General features: G+C 31.5%; 1 protein-coding gene across 1 annotated transcript; it reads left to right on the top strand.

Annotated features, from left to right (window-relative positions):
* Window positions 1-1099: 1099 nt before the first annotated feature.
* Window positions 1100-12782, top strand: LOC109818716 (codeine O-demethylase). The gene is made up of 4 exons (XM_083067243.1): window positions 1100-2364; window positions 3434-3678; window positions 11229-11553; window positions 12510-12782. The coding sequence occupies exons 1-4, from the start codon at window positions 2113-2115 to the stop codon at window positions 12780-12782; spliced, it is 1095 nt and encodes a 364-aa protein (XP_082923369.1). The 5' UTR covers window positions 1100-2112.
* The last annotated feature ends 10088 nt before the right edge of the window (window positions 12783-22870 follow it).

Below are 22870 nucleotides of genomic sequence, written 5' to 3'. Positions count from 1 at the left end.
GAAGAAAATATGCACAAAGTTTTGATGATGCCAAAGCATTGAAGAAAATAAAGGTCAAGTTAAAGCAAGCTGATCAAGAAGCAAGATCTCAAGTAATAACTAGATAAGTCTTGACTGCTTAGCTTAGTATGTAAAATGAACTTTTAGAATTTGCAAATTTGACTTGGCCATTAAAATAAGAATTTCAAGAAAACCTAAACTTAATACTTTTGAATATAAGAATAAGTTGTTTGAAAAGAAAGCAAAAAGAGTATTCAAAAGATTAAATAAAAATATTTTTAACTGGAAAATAGAAGCTCTTTATATCTTAGGTTTTCATAAGCCAAAACAAGTGACATGTTTCTGGTAATCGATTACCACTTTCTGTAATCGATTACCAGAGAAAGAAAACCTTTCAAAATGTTAAAATGCTCTCTGGTAATCGATTACCCCTGATTGTAATCGATTACCAGAAGAGAAATTTCAAAATTCGAATTTGAACTATACAACGTTTCAAACATTTTGAACTTAAACCGTTGTAATCGATTACCAAGTCTTGTAATCGATTACCAGAGCCTATTTTCTGAAAAATTATAGAGAGTTACAACTCTTCATGAAAAGACATAACTCAAGATACAATTGTCTATAAATACCTATAATTTTTCAGAGAAAGGTGACGAACTCAATTGTGAAAAATTATCTTTACAAATCACTTGGCCAAAATCATTTGCAAAATCTCTAAAGAGTTCATCAAAGATCATGAAAGTTAATATTCACTCTTCAAGAGAGTCATTCTGTATTACTTAATAGATCATTGGATCTGTAAAGGAGAAAGGGTTTTTCTCCTTGTTGGTGTTTGAATCTCAACACAAGGAAAGGGAGTTCCGAGGTGTTGGAGGATTCATTTTCTTGTAAGGTTTACAAGAGTAGTGGAATTCTCAAGTGGGACACTTGAGGACTGGATGTAGGCAGGATTGGCCGAACCAGTATAAAATCAAGTTTGCAATTCTTCTTCCCTACACTTTTATTTATTTGTTATTTAACTGTGTTTGAGTTGTTCTTCATCATCATTCTTTACATGCAAATTTGTCTAAGGAAATAAAGTGATAAGAAAGTAATTGGAAAAGTTTTTATAAGAGGAAAATTTAAAAAACTTAATTCACCCCCCTTCTTAAGTTATACGAGGCTAAGGGACTAATAAAAAATGACTGCAAGCAGAACGGGCCGTTCTGGTTGGAGAACGGCCCGTTCTCCAAGAAGAACGGCCCGTTTTGCATGGAGAACGACCCGTTCTGAATGGAGAACGGCTCGTTCTGCAACCTGGACTTGCCCACTTCCTTCTCCAGCTTCAAAAACTCAGAATGCAACGCAAACATTACCTTCTTATTCCTGTGAACACACTCAGCAGAAGACGCCACCTCATAGAACCTCCTAGAAAAACCCATGACCAACACAATCGTCCGAAGAAGAAGAACATATCATCACGCGAATCAACCTATTCCCCAACCTTCCTAAGCTCCAGAGGAGGTAGAACATGTCGAGGCGGAGGGCGTTGATGCTGGTCCACTCGTGGCACATGGTGGCTCCGACTGCGAGGGCAGTCACGATTTGAGGAGGAAGCGGATGGATTTCTCGCTAGCCTCCATTGCACAACGCGCGGGAGATGAGCTTGGGTTTAAATTTTTGAAATCTCTATTGCGTGAACCTCCTTTTAATTAATGGGCGTGGATTATTTACGTCGGCCCTAGTAGGGTCCGACGTAAATTTTAACATCTACGTCGGACACAATGCATAGCCGACGTAGATGTTAAAATTTACATCGGACCCTAAGAGGTCCGACATAAATAATTTAACTAAAATTAAGAATCATGCCACCGCATTTTTATTACGTTGGATGTTTGTATGTCCGACGTAAAATGGGTGACGTAGTATCCTAATTTTCCACTAGTATCATCATTATTTGTTATATATATAAATTCAACATATGGTCAATGCATGGGAAAAAAAGCCTCGATTATCGGCCACATGTCTTGGAAAATTATGTTTGGATATACAAGCATGTTTGACATCAATCTTATCAAGTCTTAACTGTTGAGATAAGAGAACACCATCTGAGCCTAGGAATTTGTGATCATGGAGCCAGAAACAGAAAAGATTGGATCCTCTCTTCGTATTCCTTCTTCTGTGAAAGAACTAGCAAATGAGGCACTAATAAAAGTTCCAGAGAGATATGTTCATCCAGATATTGACCCTCCAATTTTATATAACACAGAATCTTTGTCACATCTCCCTGTAGTAGATCTAAACAAGTTATTGTCTGAAGAAGTGAAGGGTCCTGAACTGGAAAAGCTAGATCTTGCATGCAAAGAATGGGGTTTTTTCCAGGTTAGCATCTACATCTTTTCTCACTCTTTTCAGTTCTAAATCTTATGAAATATAGTACGTGTTTTCTTACCCATCTTTTTGATCCACCCACTGAATGACATAAAAAGTTTTTACTAAAAATAAGATTAATCGACAGTAGGCCCTTTTCTTAATCAAGAAATTATGAGATATTCAATATATAATAATAATAATAATAATAATAATAATTCCTTACATCATAATTATTTATCAATTTATAATACATATTTTTCAAATAATATCTTAAATTAAATAAATATCCTTTTCTTTTTATTAATTTCTTAATTATTGTAAAATATATTCTATTCACAAAATTAATAATAAAATAATTATGAAACACCATTTATATAATTAATAATATTTTATCAATTGTGCAAATCTAATTAACGATCTTTAATCTGAAAGGATAAACCGATTAATACAGTTGGTTAAGTTTTAGATTTTATTAAAATATAATTTTTTAGCAATTTGTTAGTAAGTATTTAAATATCTCATTTATATTATTAAATAGGATAAAATAAAAGTGTAGTTCCTCATTTTTATTTTTGATTGCAATTTGATTTTTTTACTTTTAAAAATTTACGGTCCTCTTAACATATATAGGTTAAAATTTATTGAAAATTATAAAATTTAGATATAAAATCATTAAATAGGGTGTAAAAATCACAAAATTTTATATTTTTCAATAAATTTCAATCAATTAGAGTGAATATATTTTTTTAAAAAAATTGGGTTTTTAGCATTTCTCTGAAGTATATATCACACTTTGTCTCTTATTATTTTATTCATTTCTCGCTTGTTAAGTCCATTATTAATTTAGTGTATATTTTCATAGAAAATATATTATACGTTACTTTCATGTTACTGCTTTATTGGTTTTGAAGGAAAAATTACCAGTGAAAGGATAGCAATAAGCGGGAAGAAATTCTATGTAATAAAAAAAAGGCTTAAAAAAAAAAAGTAAACTATGCCAAGCAATTAATCAATCTTGCACAGCTGAGTATTTTTTAAGTGGGTATGCAACTCTATGAAATTTGGTTTCTTGTGACAGCTGATTAATCATGGAGTTGACGTGGAATTGATGGAAGATGTAAAGAGAGGTGTTCAAGAACTCTTCAATCTTCCAATGGAAGAGAAGAATAAACTTTGGCAGAAACCAGGAGATATGGAAGGATTAGGTCAAATGCTCGGTTCTGAAGGAGGGTCATCAGATTGGGTAGATTTGTTTTACATTTTTACACTTCCATCACATTTAAGGAAGCCCCACCTATTCCCAAATATACCACTGCCATTCAGGTGCTCTTTCATTCTTCTTTGCTTTTTGTCACTAATTAAATTAATTGTTCTGATAAAATAACGTGTTAATCATTAAAAATAATTAAACAATTTTTTTTTATATCTTGTAAGGTCAGAGTTTGATAGTTAAGGTTAAAACATAACATTAGCCAAACATTTCAGATATCCAAATGTAAATGGTTGTACTTTGGAGATAGAAAAAAAAATATTTTCATTATACAACTATCATTAGAAGGAAAAGAAGGAAAAGAAATAGAGTGAAGATGCTTCAAAATGATGTTGGGCAATGGATTAATAATGATGAGGAGTTGGAAACTATGATTATTGAATTTTATAAAGGTTATTTCAAAGATATTTCTCCTTTTGTCTATCTAATTGTTTTCTTGAGTTGTCTGATATAGATATGAAAAATTTGAGGAGACTCTTTGAAGAAGATGAGATTCATGGTTCTTTAAACGTATGGGTGATTTTAAATCACCAGGATCAAATGGTCTACAAGTTATTTTTTATCAACTCACTAGAGTAAAGTGGATTTTGCCTTATGTAAACTAATTAAGAGATCGAGGTTATCCCCAGTAAAGTTGAGGAAATGAAAGATACTTTTATTACTCTAATTCCAAAAGTGGATAGTGTGGTGAATCTAACATAAATGAGGTCGATTAGCCTTTGTATAATACCCCTTGAAGTTGACATCTCAGTGGCTTTAATCCATAACACTTAACATGATGACACTTCATACAACTCTTTGTTGATCAGAACTCTTCACTGGTCATAACCCTTCATGGATAACCCTTTTTAAGATGTCCAACTGCCTTTACAATCCACAATTGATCTTACAAACCAATACAAGACTTTTTGGCATGTTTTTTCCTCACTAGCACACTTTTTGGGAAACTTTCCAAAAGGTTACTCATCCCTAAATTGTTCTAAGCTAAGCATACTTAACTATGAAACTTTTTTGTGATGAACTATTGAAAAAGTAAATGCATCTTGTTGTATAGGTAGTACAAGATTAATTTCTTAAAGTCATCGTCAATTATACAATCTCAAACGTATAAAAATCTTTAGATCCCTCTCATTTAAATGTATTCGGACTATTACAAGTTCACCAATTTTCTCTTTGTTCATTGCCAATCCACACCGTATTAGGAGGAGCTGGTTGAATACCATTTGTAATACCCCTTAGATTTGACATCTCAACTCCACTTCACAACACTTTACACAACTCCTTATTGGTCAGAACTCTTCATGGGTAATCTTTTCTAAGATATGCGACTACCTGTAGAATCAACAATTGGCCCCACAAGCCAACACAACTTTTTGGCATGTCCTTACTCACATGCTCTCTAGGAAACTTTCCAAAAGGTCATTCATCCCTAAATTACTTTATGCTAAGCACACTTAACTATATGGAGTTCTTTTGTGATAACTATTGAAAAATATATGCATCTTGTTGGCATAGGTAATACAAATTAATTCTTTTAAATCATCCTCAACTATAAAATCTCACATTGGTAAAAATTTATGGATCTCTCTCATTCAAGTGTGTCCAGGCTATTAAACATTACAATGTGTCTTATAAGGTAACAACCAAGGTACTAGCTTCTAGTCTTAGGGAGGTGATGGAAGGGTTAGTAAGCCTGAACTAGAGCAATTTCATTCATCATTTTAGGGTGAGTAAAAGAATGCATCATTTAGTGCTTGATAAAGTGAGCTAAAGACTAAGTAGTTGGAAGGCCAAAAATCTATCATTTGTTGGATGACTTACTCTCATATATTCCATTCTTGTAGCCCTTTTGACTTATAGTATGCGATTTTCCTTCTTAACAATACAAAGATGTAAGGAGATTGAGAGATGTAGAGATTTCCAATGGGGGCATGACAACTTGCAAAGAAAATACATGTTGTTTCTTGATTGGTATATGCCTAAGGAGGAAGGGGGTCTTGGACTAAAAAGTGCTAGATGTTGAATAAGTGATTCGTGATGAAAAATTGTTAATAGATGTCTAAAAATCCAAACAAGCTTTAGGTTAAAGTGGTGAAAGCCAAATACAATTGTGGTGAGGAAATTGTCTCATCTTTCAATAGAAAGTCAAATGCTTCAAATATTTGGCAAGGCATGTGTGATGATGGATTTTGTCAAATTCAATATTGTCTAGTGAATGGGAGATGTAAGATATGTTAAATTTTGGTTGCATTGATGGCTTTCTTTAGGAAAACTCATTCTTGGATCTATAATTCAATATATTCCAACAGATGAAATGTTAAAACTAGTAAGCGTGTGGTTCAGCGGTAGGGGTTGATCCACGCTTAAGCAAGATCAGGGGTTCGAATCCTGCCTTGTGTATGCAGCCGCGTTAAATCTTGGAGCCAGCTATCCCACTCTTTGAGGTGCCTCCAACGTAGCGAGGAGATTAGTCAGTGCTGTCGGCGATGGATACTCCAGGGACGAACCAAAAAAAGAATATGTTAACATCTACGGGAGGGGAATTTAGAACATATTCGCACATTAATTCCTCATACTGTTTGGGATGAGGTTATTAGGAAACCCCCCAACCTTGGAGGATTAGAAGGATGTTATTGTCCAGAGGAGGTTTTTAGATGGCTCATTTTCCTTTAAAGAAGCATATGAAGCAATTAGGCACGCAAATCTATCTAACTCTTCAAACTCAGTTGGAAATAGCCTAGCCTCAAGAGGATTTGCACTTTGTTGTGGTGAGTGGCAAACAAAAACTTAAGCACTAACGATTAGAGCGTAAGGAAAGACATGGCTCATGATGCATTATGACCCATATGTGAGAATTAGGACGAAGATACCTTACATGTGCTTCGGGATTGTACTTTAGCTAACAATGTTTGACAGTGTATATGAGGAGGTAACTTTGGGGAACTCAATTTTTTACATCTCCCTTAAATCGATGGTTGGAAGATAACTTGGTTAGAAATTTCATGATGCATAAAATAATGGCATGGATTCCATATGGCAGACGCGTAATAGATTTATTTTCCAACAAGAATGTGATGATGAATTAGTTGGTGTGCAAAATGCATGGTCGAACCTCGTAGATTGTTCAAGTAGGATTGCATGGTGGTCCAATTGGTAAATTAACTCAATTAGTGACATCTCACATTGAATGGGTCAAGTCTCTAATCTATTGCTACAAAATCAATTATTGTGTTGGGGCACAATCAACAAATCATACATTGTCTTGTGGAGGTATTATTGAGAACCATCTCGACAAGTTTGTTTTTGCTTATTCTTGTAAGTTATAGATTCTTCTTTGGCAGTATATATAAAAGTTCATAAATGAAGGTTGCAACTGAAACCATCTATATTTTCTTCTTACTAATTAATCTTGTGGTCCGTATGGTTGGAATGATCATTGTGTTGATTATATTCATATTTATGAGGGAGATAATCAAGTGATAGTTTGTTTTGTTAAGAGAGGTCTTAGTTTAATGGAGGAGGTTCATGTTTTTAAATCTCTAGAATTGGATTCATTTTCTTTTATTCTCATATATGTCTTATGTTATTTTTTCTTTCTTGATTTTTAGTTTAGATATTTAGACTTTTATTTCCTTAGGAGAAAAAAGTATACACTTATTAATTTTAAAGTTTCAGAAAATTAAATTTTGATTGAGTTAATTTGAACTATTGATAAAATATGTAGATATTTTTTTTTTTTACAATAAAATATTTTGATATGTTAGAAAACCTTCATATTCTATAAGATAATATTTCATATACCCACCTCCTAAAAAAATTATACAAATATAAAAATTAGCCTATACCAACTTATTTAAAAATTATTTGGAAATTAATATCATCATCATCATTAACGAAAACAAAGGAAGTTCTTGTAAATTAAAAATATTGAAATAAAGAAATAAAACGTGGACAACGAAATGGATGTTGATATTGTAATAAAATAATTATTGTATTAAGTTTTTATTGGAATAAATTGATGGAAGACCTCCTAGCATTGATGGAAGAAGGATGATCAATGAGAGGACTCCTAGGCTCCACGGATCTTAGTCCTTCAAAGGCCTAGCCTTAGATGGTGGTGGTGACCGAAAATGGAGGAAGGATAGAAGATGTTTGATAGAATGCTTGAAAGGTACTCTAGGGTTTGAGTCACTCCTAGAGTTTTTACTCAAGGTGGAGATAGGTAGGGTTCTTGGCCAAAAATGACCAAGAGAGACTAAGAAAAATATAAAGGCATAAAAGGCTCACTCTATATTAATTTACAAAGTATTTACAAGGAGGCTAGCCTAGAGTATTTATAGACTGGAGGATGCATTTAGGGTTACATTTGAGAGTACATGGCCAAGTAATGCAATCCAAATACACTTCAAATGAAACCTAAATTAACCCTAGATGCTACTTGGTGGCCAAGGATGGAATCTTTGAGTTTGGTTAAGCTACATCTAGGTGCATGATAAGACCATGCAACCTAGGTGCCTTCCACTTGGACCTAAACCTTGCCAAGTCTAAAAATAAATCCAATCACTAGTACAAAAGAGGTGTACTACGTCGGACATTTTCAGCTTTTTACGTCAGAAAACATACCGATGTAGAAGCGGGAGACGTAAATTTTACGTCAGATTCGCAAAACTGACGTAAATTTACGTCGGACATTACGACATTCGACGTAAAAAAGTAGGAAAAAATTAAAAAAAAAAACATAAAAATGCTAGCAGAACGGCTTGTTCTGCTTGGAGAACGGGAAGTTCTGCTTGCAGAACGGGCCGTCCTGCTTGCAGCACGGGCTGTTCTGCTTGCAGCACGGGCCGTTTTGCTTGCAGAACAGGCCATTCTGCTTCCATAACAAGCCATTCAGCTTCGTATAACAACTTAAAAGAAAACGCCCACTACCTATACAAATAGAACAACCAAAAAATCAAATAAAACAGATAGCCAGAGTAGCAATGCGAAGTAGAAAAGTGTTAAGGAAATCTTGATTCATACCTGAGGAGCAGCAATAATGTGCAAATGAGTAACAAAGGGTTCATCCCTCTGCAAAAGACAAAAAAAACGATTCAGTAACAAAGGAGAGGGAGAGGGTTTAGAGAGAAAAAAATGAAAAGTGAGGAAGAGTGAATGCGCGCGGTGTGCCTCGCACTCTCTTATTCAAATTTGTGTCCTTTTTTACGTCGGACCTGGTAGGGTCCGACGTAAAAAGTCCAATCTACATCGGACACCGCGTTTTTTTTACGTCGGATTTAAGTATTTCTGACGTAAAAGAGGTGACGTAATATGCTAATTTTCCACTAGTGAATGCCACCAAAAAACATGTCTAAGCCTGGTTTCCAACCTTAATAAAATACCCTAGCTATAAAATAAAATCCTATAATCTAAGACACCTCATAATATATTATAGGATATAGAGAGATTGGGTCACTCAACGAGTTGAAGCTTGCTTAGCAAAATGGTTTTTATTCTATAAGATATTATAGTGTTTTATAAGATGTTCTTATTTCCTAGGTAGGCTAGTAAATGATGTATAGGCCATGTATGATGTTGAATAATGTTGATGATGATTATTATAAGATGATAATGATGATGTTGTTGGTGTTGTTTATGTTGGTTATATATGTATCTTTATATGCGTTGTTAAGATTTGCGTGCCTAATTGCTTTATATGCGTTGTTTATGTTGGGTAAAATGAGAAATACAAGTAAAAATAAATCATATGACTAAGACACTCCAAAATATAAGGGTAAAATAGAAAATACAAGAAAAATAAATCTTATGTCTAAGGTACCCAAAATAGAAGGGTAAAATAAAAAATTAAAGACAAGGGCAAAAATAGGAATGAATCTTATACTAATAAAAACTTAGGAGCACTAGTGCAAAAATAGGATTTTACGTCACCTAATTTACGTCGGAAATACGAAAACCCGACGTTATAAAAGTGCGGTGACATGTAGCGTAATTTTGTTGAATTATTTACGTCAGCCCTAATTGGGTCCGACGTAAATTTTAACATCTACGTCGGCTAAGCATTGTGTTCGACGTAGATGTTAAAATTTACGTCGGACCCCTTTAGGGCCGACGTAAATAATCCTCACTCATTAATTAAATGGAGATTCACGCAGTGGAAATTTCAAATCTGGAAAAGGTTCTCCCGCGCCTCCTCAAATCGTGGTGGAGATTTCAAATCTGGAAAAGGTTCTCCCGCGCCTCCTCAAATCGTGGCTGCTCCTGATTTTTGGAGCAAAATCTATTCTTGATTTTTGGAGAAAATCTGGAGCAAATCTGGAAAAGGTTTTACTTCTTGCATTTTGAACCTTGTAATTTTTTGGTGTAGTCGTTTTAAGAAATAGGAAATGGAGTTATTGCCCTTGATTAAAAGGTTCTGTTTAAAATAGTTGTTCCTAGGTTCACTTACGGGTGTATTTGTGAAGTATTTTGGCAGATCTTTTAGCAATTCTGAGTTTTTATGCGTTGCATTCTGAGTTTTTGAAGCTGGAGAAGGAAGTGGCCAAGTCCAGATTGCAGAACGGGCCGTTCTCCATTTAGAACGGGTCGTTCTCCATTCAGAACAGGCCGTTCTCCAAGCAAAACGGGCCGTTCTGCTTGGAGAACGGGCCGTTCTCCAACCAAAACAGCCCGTTCTGATTGAAATCAATTTTTTTTTTCACAACTTTTTACGTCAGACCTTGTAATGTCTGACGTAAATTTACGTCGATTTTCGCACCTCGACGTAAATTTACGTCTCCCGCTTCTACGTCACAGCTTTTTCAGACGTAAAACCCCCTAAAATGACCGACGTAAAATGTATATTCTGTACTAGTGGAGCTAAGGCCCAAAAGTAGTCCTACTCCTCTTATAGTTTTCAAACCTAACCCATTCTTCTTTCCTCCTTCAATATATCACCTCTTGGTCTTCTTGACCTTAGTGTGATTCCATCATAATTTTTTTTTTGTCAAATATTGTAATGTCTTGAAATCATGCATGTATTAGTCTATCTGAAAGTTTAAATCTATCTGTCTATTACTTTATATTGGTTTGTTTGAATACCTTATTACAATTTCAATAGACGTTTAAACCAAGTATAACTTTTCTAAAATAGAAAGAAAAAAAAACTAAGTCATAGAAAAATGATTAGGTTAAATAGATAAAGTTCAAGATGTTAGATAATTTGATAAAACTCATTTCGACACATGATTAAGTGTCACCAACAGAGAAAAAATGACTAAGGAAAAAAAAGTTGAAGAAAATATTTTGTCATGAATATAATAATAGAGTTTAGGCTAAAATTATTATCTTAAAATTCGAATTAAAGTGAGGTGAGAGAAATGAAATTCTCACAAAATCGTTAAATGTAAAATATATATTCAAATAAAATATTTATCATTTTGTTATCTACATTTAATATATATTAATCAAACGTTTTGAATTTTTCATATAAAGATTATGCTCTTTAAATGACAAATTCCTATCTCTATCATCCAATGCACACATACGAAGTCATTGTCAGAAGATTGATATTTCTTTCTAGAATCTGAAAATTACTTCGATCATTAATGTTGACCTGTGCATGCAGGAAAAATTTAGAGGATTATTGTATAAAGATGAGAGACCTTGCCATCAACATTTTTGTTCTTATAGGAATAGCTCTTGGTATAGAAGAAAGGGATATTAAAGAGTCATTAGGAGAAGGAGGCCAATCAATAAGAATGAATTACTATCCTCCTTGTCCCCAACCAGAAAATGTCCTTGGCCTAAATGCTCACACTGATGGATCTGCCCTCACCATCCTCCTCCAAGCCAATCAAGTGGAGGGCCTCCAAGTAAATAAAGATGGAATGTGGGTTCTAGTTAAGCCCCTCCCAAATGCTTTCATCATTAGTCTAGGAGATGTCATGGAGGTAAGTAATTAAAAGGATAAATATAATTTTTGGTTTCCTATCATATTTCACAGGATTTTCATCCTTCAATTTTTTTAACCATATAATTTTAAACTCCGTTTTATGTAATGGGTTCAGTTGTTATATATATTTTTATGTATCAATAATTAAAATTGTAACATTGATCATAACTTGATATTAAAAAGACTTGATATTAAAAAAGATGACATAGATGGAGAATAATATTTAGGTTAAATTATACTTTTAATTCTTATTTTTACTCTATTTTCATATTTTTTTATCACTTTATTAGATAAAATGAGGACTAAAAGTAATTTAACATAAATATAATTAAATATTAATTATCTCAACATATATTTAATATTAGGTCATTAATAATGTTGCAATTTTAACAATTAATTAATAAATATTTAACAATTAAATCAAATTAACTACGAATTTTACATGATCAAGAGACTAAGATTCCTAATGTATTAATCACAATTATAATTGTACAAATTTTAATGTTGAATTTAAAAAATAAAACTACTTCTAGTTATAAATTTATTTTATTCTTTTTAATTTATTGTTAACTCTATTTTCTATTCATTCACTTATTCTATAATCATTGAATACTAACATTAAATATAACTATCAATTAAAATAAAAGATATATTCATAATAAAATTTTATTTTATAATAGAATATTAAATAAAAATAATTATTTAATTACTTTTTTATTCTTAATAATTTGTCTTATATTACTTCTAATTAGAAATGGAGTTATAAAAAGAAACTACAATACTTCTTAGGGATCTTAAATTAAAATACAATGTAGATTGTAGACCTGATCAATGCTCATCATCAATTTAAAATTAAAGAAGTTAAATCTAGTGATTTTATATCATTAGACATTTTTCTTATATCGTGTAGGATTATTTGAAATGTCACTTGGGCATGTATATTTGGTTTTACAGGTAATGACAAATGGAATATATAGGAGCACTATGCATGGAGCAGTAGTAAACTCACAGAAAGAGAGAGTATCCATAGCTACATTTTATGCCCCAGAATGGAGTGGAAACATAGGTCCAGCACCTTCTCTTGTTACTCCAGAATCACCACCTTTGTTCAAAACAATTGGTGTAGCAGATTTCTATAAGGGATACCTTTCACCCGAGCATCTTGGGAAACCAAAATCATATATAAATGATGTCTTGAGGATCCAAAATGGGCACGTCAAACGCTAGCTCCTAGCTAGAAATTGAATTTGCTCATCATTGATGGAACATAACAGAATATACAAAACCCTCGCGTGTAATTATTGGAATAAGAAATAAAGCTTTATAAAATATACATAATCTTTATAACTTCTATTAGTATAAGACATTTTAAAAAATATCAAAACTAAAGGTACGAGAATTTATATTTAAAGTGAATATTATCATACTAGTGTACAGAAATGAATATAGAAATCCAACAATAATGACTTTGTTTCATAATGACTAAATATAATATTTGTGATTATTTGTCCCGTAATTTAGATTGAAATTTTTTTTTATCAGCCAAGATAATTATATATATATATATATATATATATATATATATATATATATATATATATATATATATATATATATATATATATATATATTGATACTATCAGGTAAAAGTGATACTTGAAAGAGTATAAATACAGAGCTAAGAAATCATTTGCTAGAAATTAACTTAATGTTCTACACATGCTTATAACCCTGCACCTACTAATCTTCTTCCCTTACATTGTTCCCAACATCCACATGTATTATGAAACACTCATTTTGAGATAGCTTTAATCACCAACATAAACTTTGCTCCACCTACACTCTCCTACATTAGACTACTAACTTTGTTACCCTTCCCCCTACCTTCCACTAACCTACACTGTTAGGTTTTCCTTTAAAACAACATCACTAACCTATACCTAACAAACAGAAACCTGGTTCACTACAAGAAAAATGATAAATTGCGACGGGCAAATTGCGACGGTTATCTAGAAACCTTCGTTGCTTTGATATTGCGACCCTTCATACCACAGTTTTTCAAAACCGTCGAAAAATTGTTTAACATTGCGACGGTTTATTGTAAACTGTCGCAAAATTTGTTTAACATTGCGACAGTTAATCATAAACCGTCGCAAATTTTTTTTAACATTGCGATAGTTAGTCATAAACCGTCGCAAACTTTTCAGCATTGCGACGGTTTACTATAAACCGTCGCAATCTATAAGACAATTTTTTTATTATTAGAATTTAAAAGTTTATTCTTTTGAAGTATTATGTATATTATCTTAATGAACTTATATTTTATTAACAATTTTATATACACGATTTTTTTTTCTTTATATAATTTCAAAATCTTGACTAGAATATAAATTTATCTTTCAACAAACTTATGAATTTATCTTGTATGTAAGATGTGTTAGAGTATATAAATAAATATAATTATCATTTTATAACTTAATTTTTGAGTTATCAGATCACATATTATTGAATAATTTACAATGTTAAATTTTATAAATTTTATTTTAAATGTCCATCTTTTTAACACTATTAAAAATATAAAAATAAATATGTTAAATTTTATAAAAATCCAATTTAATTTATTTATGATATAAATATGTTTTTAATATCTAATATATATTTTAGATGATAATTTATTTTAAAATATATATTATAATAACAATTCTAAATGGAACATAAATCTTCTGATTTTTCTTATTTTGATTTTTTTAATCAATATATACAATTTTACTATTTTGATTTTTTCAATCAACATATACAATAAATAAAAAACACAAAAGATAAACATGCATGGTACAAATTTTATTTTATCAAAAAATTATTTATTTTAATATATTACATTATATATGTGAATATTAAGACATATATATATATACATATATATATTATAAGTAAACTTTTTTAAAAAATTAATTCATTATTAAGAAAAAAAATTTATCACATGAGAATTAATTTCTTTCAAAAATTTGACAGATATCAAATAAATAAACATTTTTTCTGAATCTATATTTTTATTTTATTAGAATATAATTTTTATTTTTTAAAATATATTATTTTTTTAGATAAAAAATTATGTATATGTCAAATAGTAGTGGGGGCAAGTGCCCCACTATTCCAAACGTGCATCCGTCCCTGTATATATATATATAATATAGGGGGTTATAATTATACCGGTGTAACTTTTACTAAGTATTATGCCGCTCAATAACTTTATATTAAATGTGAATTTTGTAAATCCAACCCTTAAATTGAAAGTTCATATCACTTTAAAAGTGTATATCAAATTTTGTTAAAATTGAACAACAACCAGAAGGTAATCAAAGTGTTTATATTTTAGTATATTTTGAAATGAATATATTACATCAATTTTGTTTTATAAAAATGAAGTATCAAATCATCTTGGATTAATATAAAGTTTTGTATATATAATCTATGAGAGATATGAACTTTCAATCTAACAGTTGGATTTACCAAATTCACATTTAATATAAAGTTATTGAGCGGTGTAATACTTAGTAAAAGTCACATTTAATATATATATATATATATATATATATATATATATATATATATATATGAGGGGGGTTATAATTACATCGGTGTAAATTTTACTAAGTGTCACACCGCTCAATAACTTTATATTAAATGTGAATTTTGTAAATTCAACCGTTAAAGTGAAAATCTTTTACTCTTAAATCATATATACAAAATGTTATATTAATCGAAGATGATTTCTTATAAAACAAAATTAAATCTGTCGAAAAATTTATATTTTCGATGAGAAAATTTTTGTAGGAAAAGCTATACTATTGATGGAATATTTCAGAAAAATTTATATTTGTCGAAAATGTAAGAACTAGTTTTAAATTTGATATGAAAATATTATGATATAATTAGATAAGATTTTAAGTTAGTATTTTATTAATGGTTGATAATTAAAAAATAAAACAAGGATAAATACATTTTTTGAATTTTATATGTTTGATTTAAGATAACTTACAAAATAACTCTTGGTAAAGTTATTCCGCTCAATAACTCATGGTGTGTGTTGAATTTCATCGATCCAATTAATTGTTAATTTAAAAGTTATTAAATTTTACTAATAATTAATATAAAAAAATTAATTAGTTTTGGAATAAATTATTTGCTAATTAACAATATAATTGAAACATTAATTATTTTAAATTATTTAATTAAAATTTTATTGACAATTTATTATATGATCTTAATATTTTTGTATAACTAATATCTGGTTTTAAATTTAATATGAGAATATTATATATAATTAGATAAGATTTTAAGTTAGTATTTTATTAATAGTTGATAATTAGAAAATAAAACAAGGATAAATACATTTTTTTGAATTTTATATGTTTGATTTAAGGTAAATAAATATATTAAATTAATTAATAATTTATTTAAAATATTAAAATTTAATTTATAAGTATGTAATAAATAAATATTTATAATTTTATAAATTATATTATCATTATAAATTATAAAATTAAATAATTTAAATTATAATTTTAAATAGAAATAAGTAGATGTTAATTATAAAAGTAAGTACATATAAATAAGGAATAAATAAATATATTATTATTATTATTATTATTATTATTCGTAATATAAAATTATTATATATTATTATTATAGTACAAATATGAGATTGTATATTTGAGAATGACTTAAATGAATTAATTTGTACAAGTTATACTAACAACATACATATACATTTCGGTAGCTTACTCATCAGAACTTCACAGTTAAGCGTGCTTGACCTGGAGAAATATCGTGAAATAGAACCCTTGAGAGGCCAAATATATATGAGGATTGTTACATTAATAAATTTATTAAAATTAAAAAAAATTATAATTTCTAACGGGTAAAAAAAAGAGTCGTAATATTAATTTAGAGGCAGTTAGTGCGTCGGGTGCTTTTGGGGTCGCAATTTCAATTTTGCGACGGTTTGTGCAATGGTTCTGATAACTGTCGCAAAATTGCCTTGTGACGGACAATTTTGCGACGGTTCCCAAACCTTCGCAATGTTGTCTTTACGGCAGTTCTAACCGTCACAATGTAGGCCATATAACCATCACAAAATTGTCATTTTCTTGTAGTGATTTTGCACTCCACTATTGGAAAATGAATTGAAAAGCAAGGTCTACCTTCAACCATGCCCAAGTTGTAACCAAAATGTCATTTAGTAGGCTCTCCTTCATAAAGTGCTTGCCCTGAAACCTGCAATTGTTCCTTAAGTTCCAAACACACCATACTATTGAACACCATAAGACCTTCCACTTTAGGGCCTCCTATTTAGTACACGTAGGATATGGAAGATGGAAAAAGTGTTATGAGGCATTCCCAGGAAGAACTAATGGGGTAAAGATCCAATTGTAGCAAGCCTTACAAATGAGGTCCACTTGGTGACATGTGAACAAAATATGGTTAGTGGATTCCATTTCCAAGTTACAGAATGGGCAAATCTCATTAAGGTCCTATATAATGGTGTTCCTCTTGATTAAGTTATCACAAGTAGGGAGACCATTGTGATAGATCCTCCAAATCAAAACCGCCACCTTGGGAGGGACTTTGAGCTTCCAAACCTTTGAAAGAAAGTGGTTTTCGGAGGCAATAAAATGCAAGGAATGAATGGTTGAGTATGCTACAAAAACAAAGTAATCACCATTGTGGCCATTGACCCACCACCATGAATCTTCTTTGCTAATCTTTGGCAACTTTCCTTGAAGTTGAGCACTTAAATCGTCCCATTGAGCATCTTCATTACCAATCCATCCTCTTCTCCATAACAGATCCCATCTCCACTCTTGATCAACCTAATAGCCCATGTCCTTTGTCAAATTGTCCTTCTGATATGATATTTGAAATAGTCTCAGATAGGCAGTTCACTCAATGTTTGATATCCAGTCCAGTTGTCTCTCCATAATCTGATTTTATCTCGTTTCCCTAGTCGCCATTCTAGCCCCATTTGAAACCATTGATCACGTGCTAGCCCACCACAAACTTTCAATAACTCCCTTCACCAACATGATGCCTTTTAACATGTTTCCTTCTCCAGTAAAGTTTGCCACACCCCATACTTGGAGGATAAGATTTTATTCCACAATGAATCTTGATGGTGGGAGATTTGTCATTTCCATTTCCCAATGAATGGATCGTTGAATGCCTCGAGATTCTTTATACTTAATCCACCTTGGTTTTTTGGTTGGCACGTTTTTTACCATTTCACCTAATGTATTTTTGAACTTCCCTCCTTGGTTCCCCATATAAACTTTCTTTGTATTCTTTCAATCTTATGCACCACTTGTTTGGGCATTTTAAAGAAAGACATCATATATAATGGCAGCCCTGTTAGTATTAAGTTTACAAGGCACACTCGCGCCGCTAATGATATATTCATATTTTTCCACCTTGACAACTTCTTTGAGTTTCTTTATTATTTCTTCCCACACTTGACTCCTCCTCAGATTATCCCTAATGGGAATCCCCAAGTAGGTAAATGGCAATTTCATAACTTTACAGTTAAGCAACGATGCATACCTTTCCAATTCCCTTGTCTCCACTCTCAATGCCCCAAACATGCTCTTGTGAAAATTTATTTGTAGCCCTGATACCAACTCAAACCATCTTAGGATACATTTAACCGTAACCATATTACCCAAACTTGTTTCCCCAACAAATATTGTATCATCAGCAAATTATAATAGACTAACTTCCACCCTTTTCCGACCCTACTATGAAACCTGAATACATGTTCTGCTCCCTTGCTACCCTTATCAGACCGCTTAAACCTTCAACCATCACTAAGAATAAAAATGGTGCTAAGGGGTCTCCCTGTCGAATTCCTTTTTGCGAGGAGAATTCAGTCGATGGGCTTCTGTTTACCAATATTGAGACCCTTGTTATAACTAGACACTCTCGGTCCAATTGCACCATTTATGACAAAAGCCGAGTCTACGCAACATATAGAGGAGAAAACTCTAGGATACCGAATCGTAGGCTTTTTTGAAATCTATCTTAAACAATATACATTTCTTTTTTTTTTTCCTTTTAGCTTCATCGACAACCTAATTTACAATCATTACACTGTGTAGAAGATTCCTTCCCCCAAGAAAGGCACTCTAGACTGGATCAATAATAGAAAGGAGAACATTCTTGATCCTATTAGCAAGAATTTTATACATGCAACCCACAAGTGAAATGGGCCTGAAATCACCAAGCTAAGATGGACAGTCAACTTTGGGGATCAGAAAGATAAAATATACATTTGTTCCTTTTGGCAACTTTCTATTTGTGTGGAATTCTTCAATGAATCTCATCATGTCGCCCTCCAAAACATCCCTGTACTTCTTGATGAAATTTAAGTTGAATCCATTAGGGCCTGGGCTCTTTGTTCCTTCGCATTCCCACACTACAACTTTAACTTCTTGTTTCCCAAACTGTTGCATGAGGTACAATCTTTGCTGTTGATTAATTTTAGTGAACTAAACCCCATCAAGGGTCGGTCTATTCCAGATTTCCTCTGAGTACTTACTATTAAAGAATCTTAAGACCTCAACCTTGATTGTGTCTGGATCCTGAACTCACTCACCATCCAATTGCAAACCTTTTAGGTTGAGTTTTCTTCTCCTCCCATTAATTTCCATGTGAAAATATCTCGAGTTCCTGTCACCCTCCCTAAGCCAAGTTATCCTAGATTTCTACCTTAATAGAGATTCATTATGCTTGGCAACCTCCCACAGTTGTTGTTGTAAGTTCCGTTTGTTCAACAGATCCTGCTCTAATAACCGACCCTCTTCCTCTTTCTTGTCTAACTTGTTTAGCCTTTCTTCCACATCCATTAATCTTTTTTGTAAGTTCCCATAATGGTTAAAGTTCCAAATTTTTAGAGCTTCCTTAGCCTCTTTAGTTTTCATTCGCCACGAACACTCCTTACCCCTGAATGTTAGGCTCACTCCAAGTAAATACAAGGAGTATTGAGCATATGATGGAAAATTAGAATTTTAATTGCCAAGGTTGGAAGACTTATAAAATGTTTATAGTGAGAGAGACAAGACTTAATTCTCATCTAAAATTAACAAGTTTCATAAATTGTGAACGAACATAGTGATAGAGCATCAGTAAATAGAAAAGTCTATGTAAGGAGAAAATGTAATCGACCCAGAAAATTAAGTTAGAGAAGTGTTTAGTTAGTTAGTTACTACTTGTATCCTAATAACGAAAAGGTATTTTTGGTTGAGATAATTTGTCATAGTAGAGTATAGTTTTGAAATTATTATTAAAGATGGACAATTTCCTGAAATTACTACAACTAAAAAAAAGTAAAAATTTGAAATTAATTGCTTCATCATCATATTCCATAATTTTGACCAAATAAATACATAAATATTTTACCTATAATTTTTATTTATTTTTTATATATAAATCAAAAAGAATATATTAAAAGTTGAGTACAAGATATACTAAATATAAGAATGTTATACAAATAGAAAAAATACAAATCACCAACAAATTTGATCTATAATCTATTAGAAGCTCTTAAGTGTCATTAAGTCTGTTAGTTTAAACTTAAAAATTAGTGTTTCTAAATAAGTGCTTTGAAAAGAAGAAATTCTTTAAGAAGTAGATAAGAGTTATTTTCTAAACACAAAAATTGTTTATTTTACAAAAAAAAAACAAAAAAAGTAAAGAAATGTTTATGTTATTAAAATAAATGCTTTTATAGGATTCTTTTTAACAAACAAACCCATTGTCTCTATTATTTAGAAACTTCTAGAATGAAAACTACCCTAGGATAACTTGCATGCAAATGAAAGTTTAAGGGCCTATCATTATCCTTGGAAACAAATTAGTCTTTGTCCTTAAAGATCAAAAGGGGAAAATTGGTTTTGGGTTGTGTATTGTCCAACTCAGACAGGCCAAGCTAAGCTCATAGTGAGCCCCAACAAGTTGAACAATTTCATCAACTTGCCCATTCAAAATTCAACCGATAATCCAGGTGGCTATATCTTTAACGGTCAAGGGATAATTCCTATGCCATGTCCCTGAAAATCTTGGAACACACTAAGGATCACGATATCAAGAATAACATCTCTGCTCATCAAATATCCTCACACAATCACGTGAATATGTTTCTAAGATATCAAGCAACATTATCTCAAAACCAAGAGATAAGATCAACCACCTACATATGGGGCACTAGGTATCCATCATCTTGCTTGACTATACATCCATCTTTGTCAAAGACTATAGTATAATCACTATCACCAAATTAACTTATGCTTGCTAGGTTATACTTTAGACCTTCAACATACAAAATGTTATTTATAGTAGGTATATAGTCTTTACCTATGTTACGTATACCTCAGATTTTTCCTTTTCCACTTCAAAAGGAGACTGGTCCTTCATATGATTGGAGGTCTAGGAACATAGACCTTTCTCCCGTCATGAGTCGTGAGCAGTCATTACCTAGGTACTAGTGACAATTCTTCCTTTTTCCCATTAAGAATACTTGTAATAGAGATTATATTTGAGATTTTGGTACCCATATTTTTTTAGTCCTTTTCTGTTAGTATTCATGCCTTTAGTCTTACTCCTTTGTTTTCCTGGAGTTTTATATTTTTTTCCATTGGCTTTACGAAAGGAAGCCTTGGGTTTGGCTTGAGATGTCCTTGATCTAAGATCAAAGCCAAGGCCATTTTTGTTAGATGGAAGTCTTCTATGCTTTAAGAGCATGTACATTTTAGAAAATCCATCATCAAACTTAACTAAGTCTTTCCTGAGTTGTAGGTTTTCATCTTCCAATGTCGTGACCTCAAGTGGGACAAAGCTGGTGATCTTGTTCTTAAGAGATTTTATCTCTCTTGTTGCGTTTGGTATGTTTTTCCTCAATTCAAGATTTTTTTTCCAATTTTTGTTTTTCTTTTAGTTTCTTGTACTCACGGGATATTATGTGAGAGTTAGCCAAAAGAGTCTCATGACACATCTCATCATCATCATTTGATTTAGAAGAATAAGAGCTTGAATCAATTATTACCTCTAAGTCAGTAGCATCTAACTTAGTGTCTGTCATGAGGCATATGTTGGCCTTCTCATCATCTGAATTGTTGCTACTACTACTTTCTAAATTTTTCCAAGTGGCAATAAGACTCTTCTTTTCCTTCTTTTTACAAGACCACCTTTTCCTTTAAGATGGGAAATCCACCTTTATATGGTCAGACTTCTTAAATTCATAGCAAACAACCTCCTTGTTGTTAGTTTGACTTGGCTTTCTAAATCTTTCCTTATTTTTAAGGAAACTTCTCAATCTTCCTTTGTTCTTCAACATGTCCTTGAACTTTTTAGACATGAAAGATATCTCATCATTTGTAGAATCTTCAGAACTTTCATTTGAGCTACCAAACTCAAATTCTATTTTTAGAGCCTTCCTTTTCTTTTTTCCTCTTGTTCACGAAAGTCAAGATTAGATAAGTATTACAAGGTTAAAAATGAGTAACTTGTATGTGTATAGAAATGATTTGTTGACATGGGTATCAAAATTAGTGAAATTGCACTTTTAGTAACATGTTGTAGAATGTAGATTTAACCAATACAATTGTTGCATTATGTAATATTACAATCGTGATCATGTATATCAAATTTCATATAATTTACTTTTTTAGATATGTTATTTAACAATGTATATTTACAAATGATTTAAATATCATATTATAAGTTAAATATAAAAGTGATGTGATCACTAGTGTGCACGACACTTTTAATTACGGGAGAAAAAGACATTGTATGTCAGTTTTAAACCCATCATAAATTTAGATGACATAAAATGTCTTGACCTTTTATGTTAGTTATGAAAATAAACAACATAAAATGTATTGAATTTTTATATGGGTTATCAAAATAACCAACATAAAAAGTCTTAACTTTTAGGTTAACAAATCTTTCTCTGTTGCATTTCTTCCCTCTTGTCACATCTTTTCGTATTTATCTGTCGTGTCATTTTTTTTCTTGTTGTTGCATCTCTTTACATTTCAAAATTGTGCTCTTTCTCCCTTATCGTATCTCTTCATGTTCTATCACCGTACCCTTTCTTTTTTGTCAAATCTCTTTGCATTTTGCCACCACACTTTTTCTCGATCATCACATCTATTTGTATTTCCTACTCCTTTATTTTCCTCTAATTTTTGCATATTCTTTTGCACTCACCACATTTTGCGTTTCATCACCACCATGTTGTTTCCAAACTACCACATTATCATTTT

This window comes from Cajanus cajan, chromosome 11 (genome assembly GCF_000230855.2).
Source record: "Cajanus cajan strain Asha chromosome 11, NIPB_CcT2T_4, whole genome shotgun sequence".
Classification (NCBI taxonomy): Eukaryota; Viridiplantae; Streptophyta; class Magnoliopsida; order Fabales; family Fabaceae; genus Cajanus; species Cajanus cajan.
The sequence above is the reverse complement of the archived record's forward strand: the minus strand, read 5'-3'. Positions and strand labels throughout refer to the sequence as shown.

Coding starts and splice junctions, on each gene's coding strand:
- LOC109818716 (XM_083067243.1), top strand. CDS start 2,113: ATGGAGCCAGAAACAGAAAAGATTGGATCCTCTCTTCGTATTCCTTCT. Junction 3,679..11,228: donor AATATACCACTGCCATTCAG/GTGCTCTTTCAT, acceptor CTGTGCATGCAG/GAAAAATTTAGAGGATTATT. Junction 11,554..12,509: donor GTCTAGGAGATGTCATGGAG/GTAAGTAATTAA, acceptor TTGGTTTTACAG/GTAATGACAAATGGAATATA.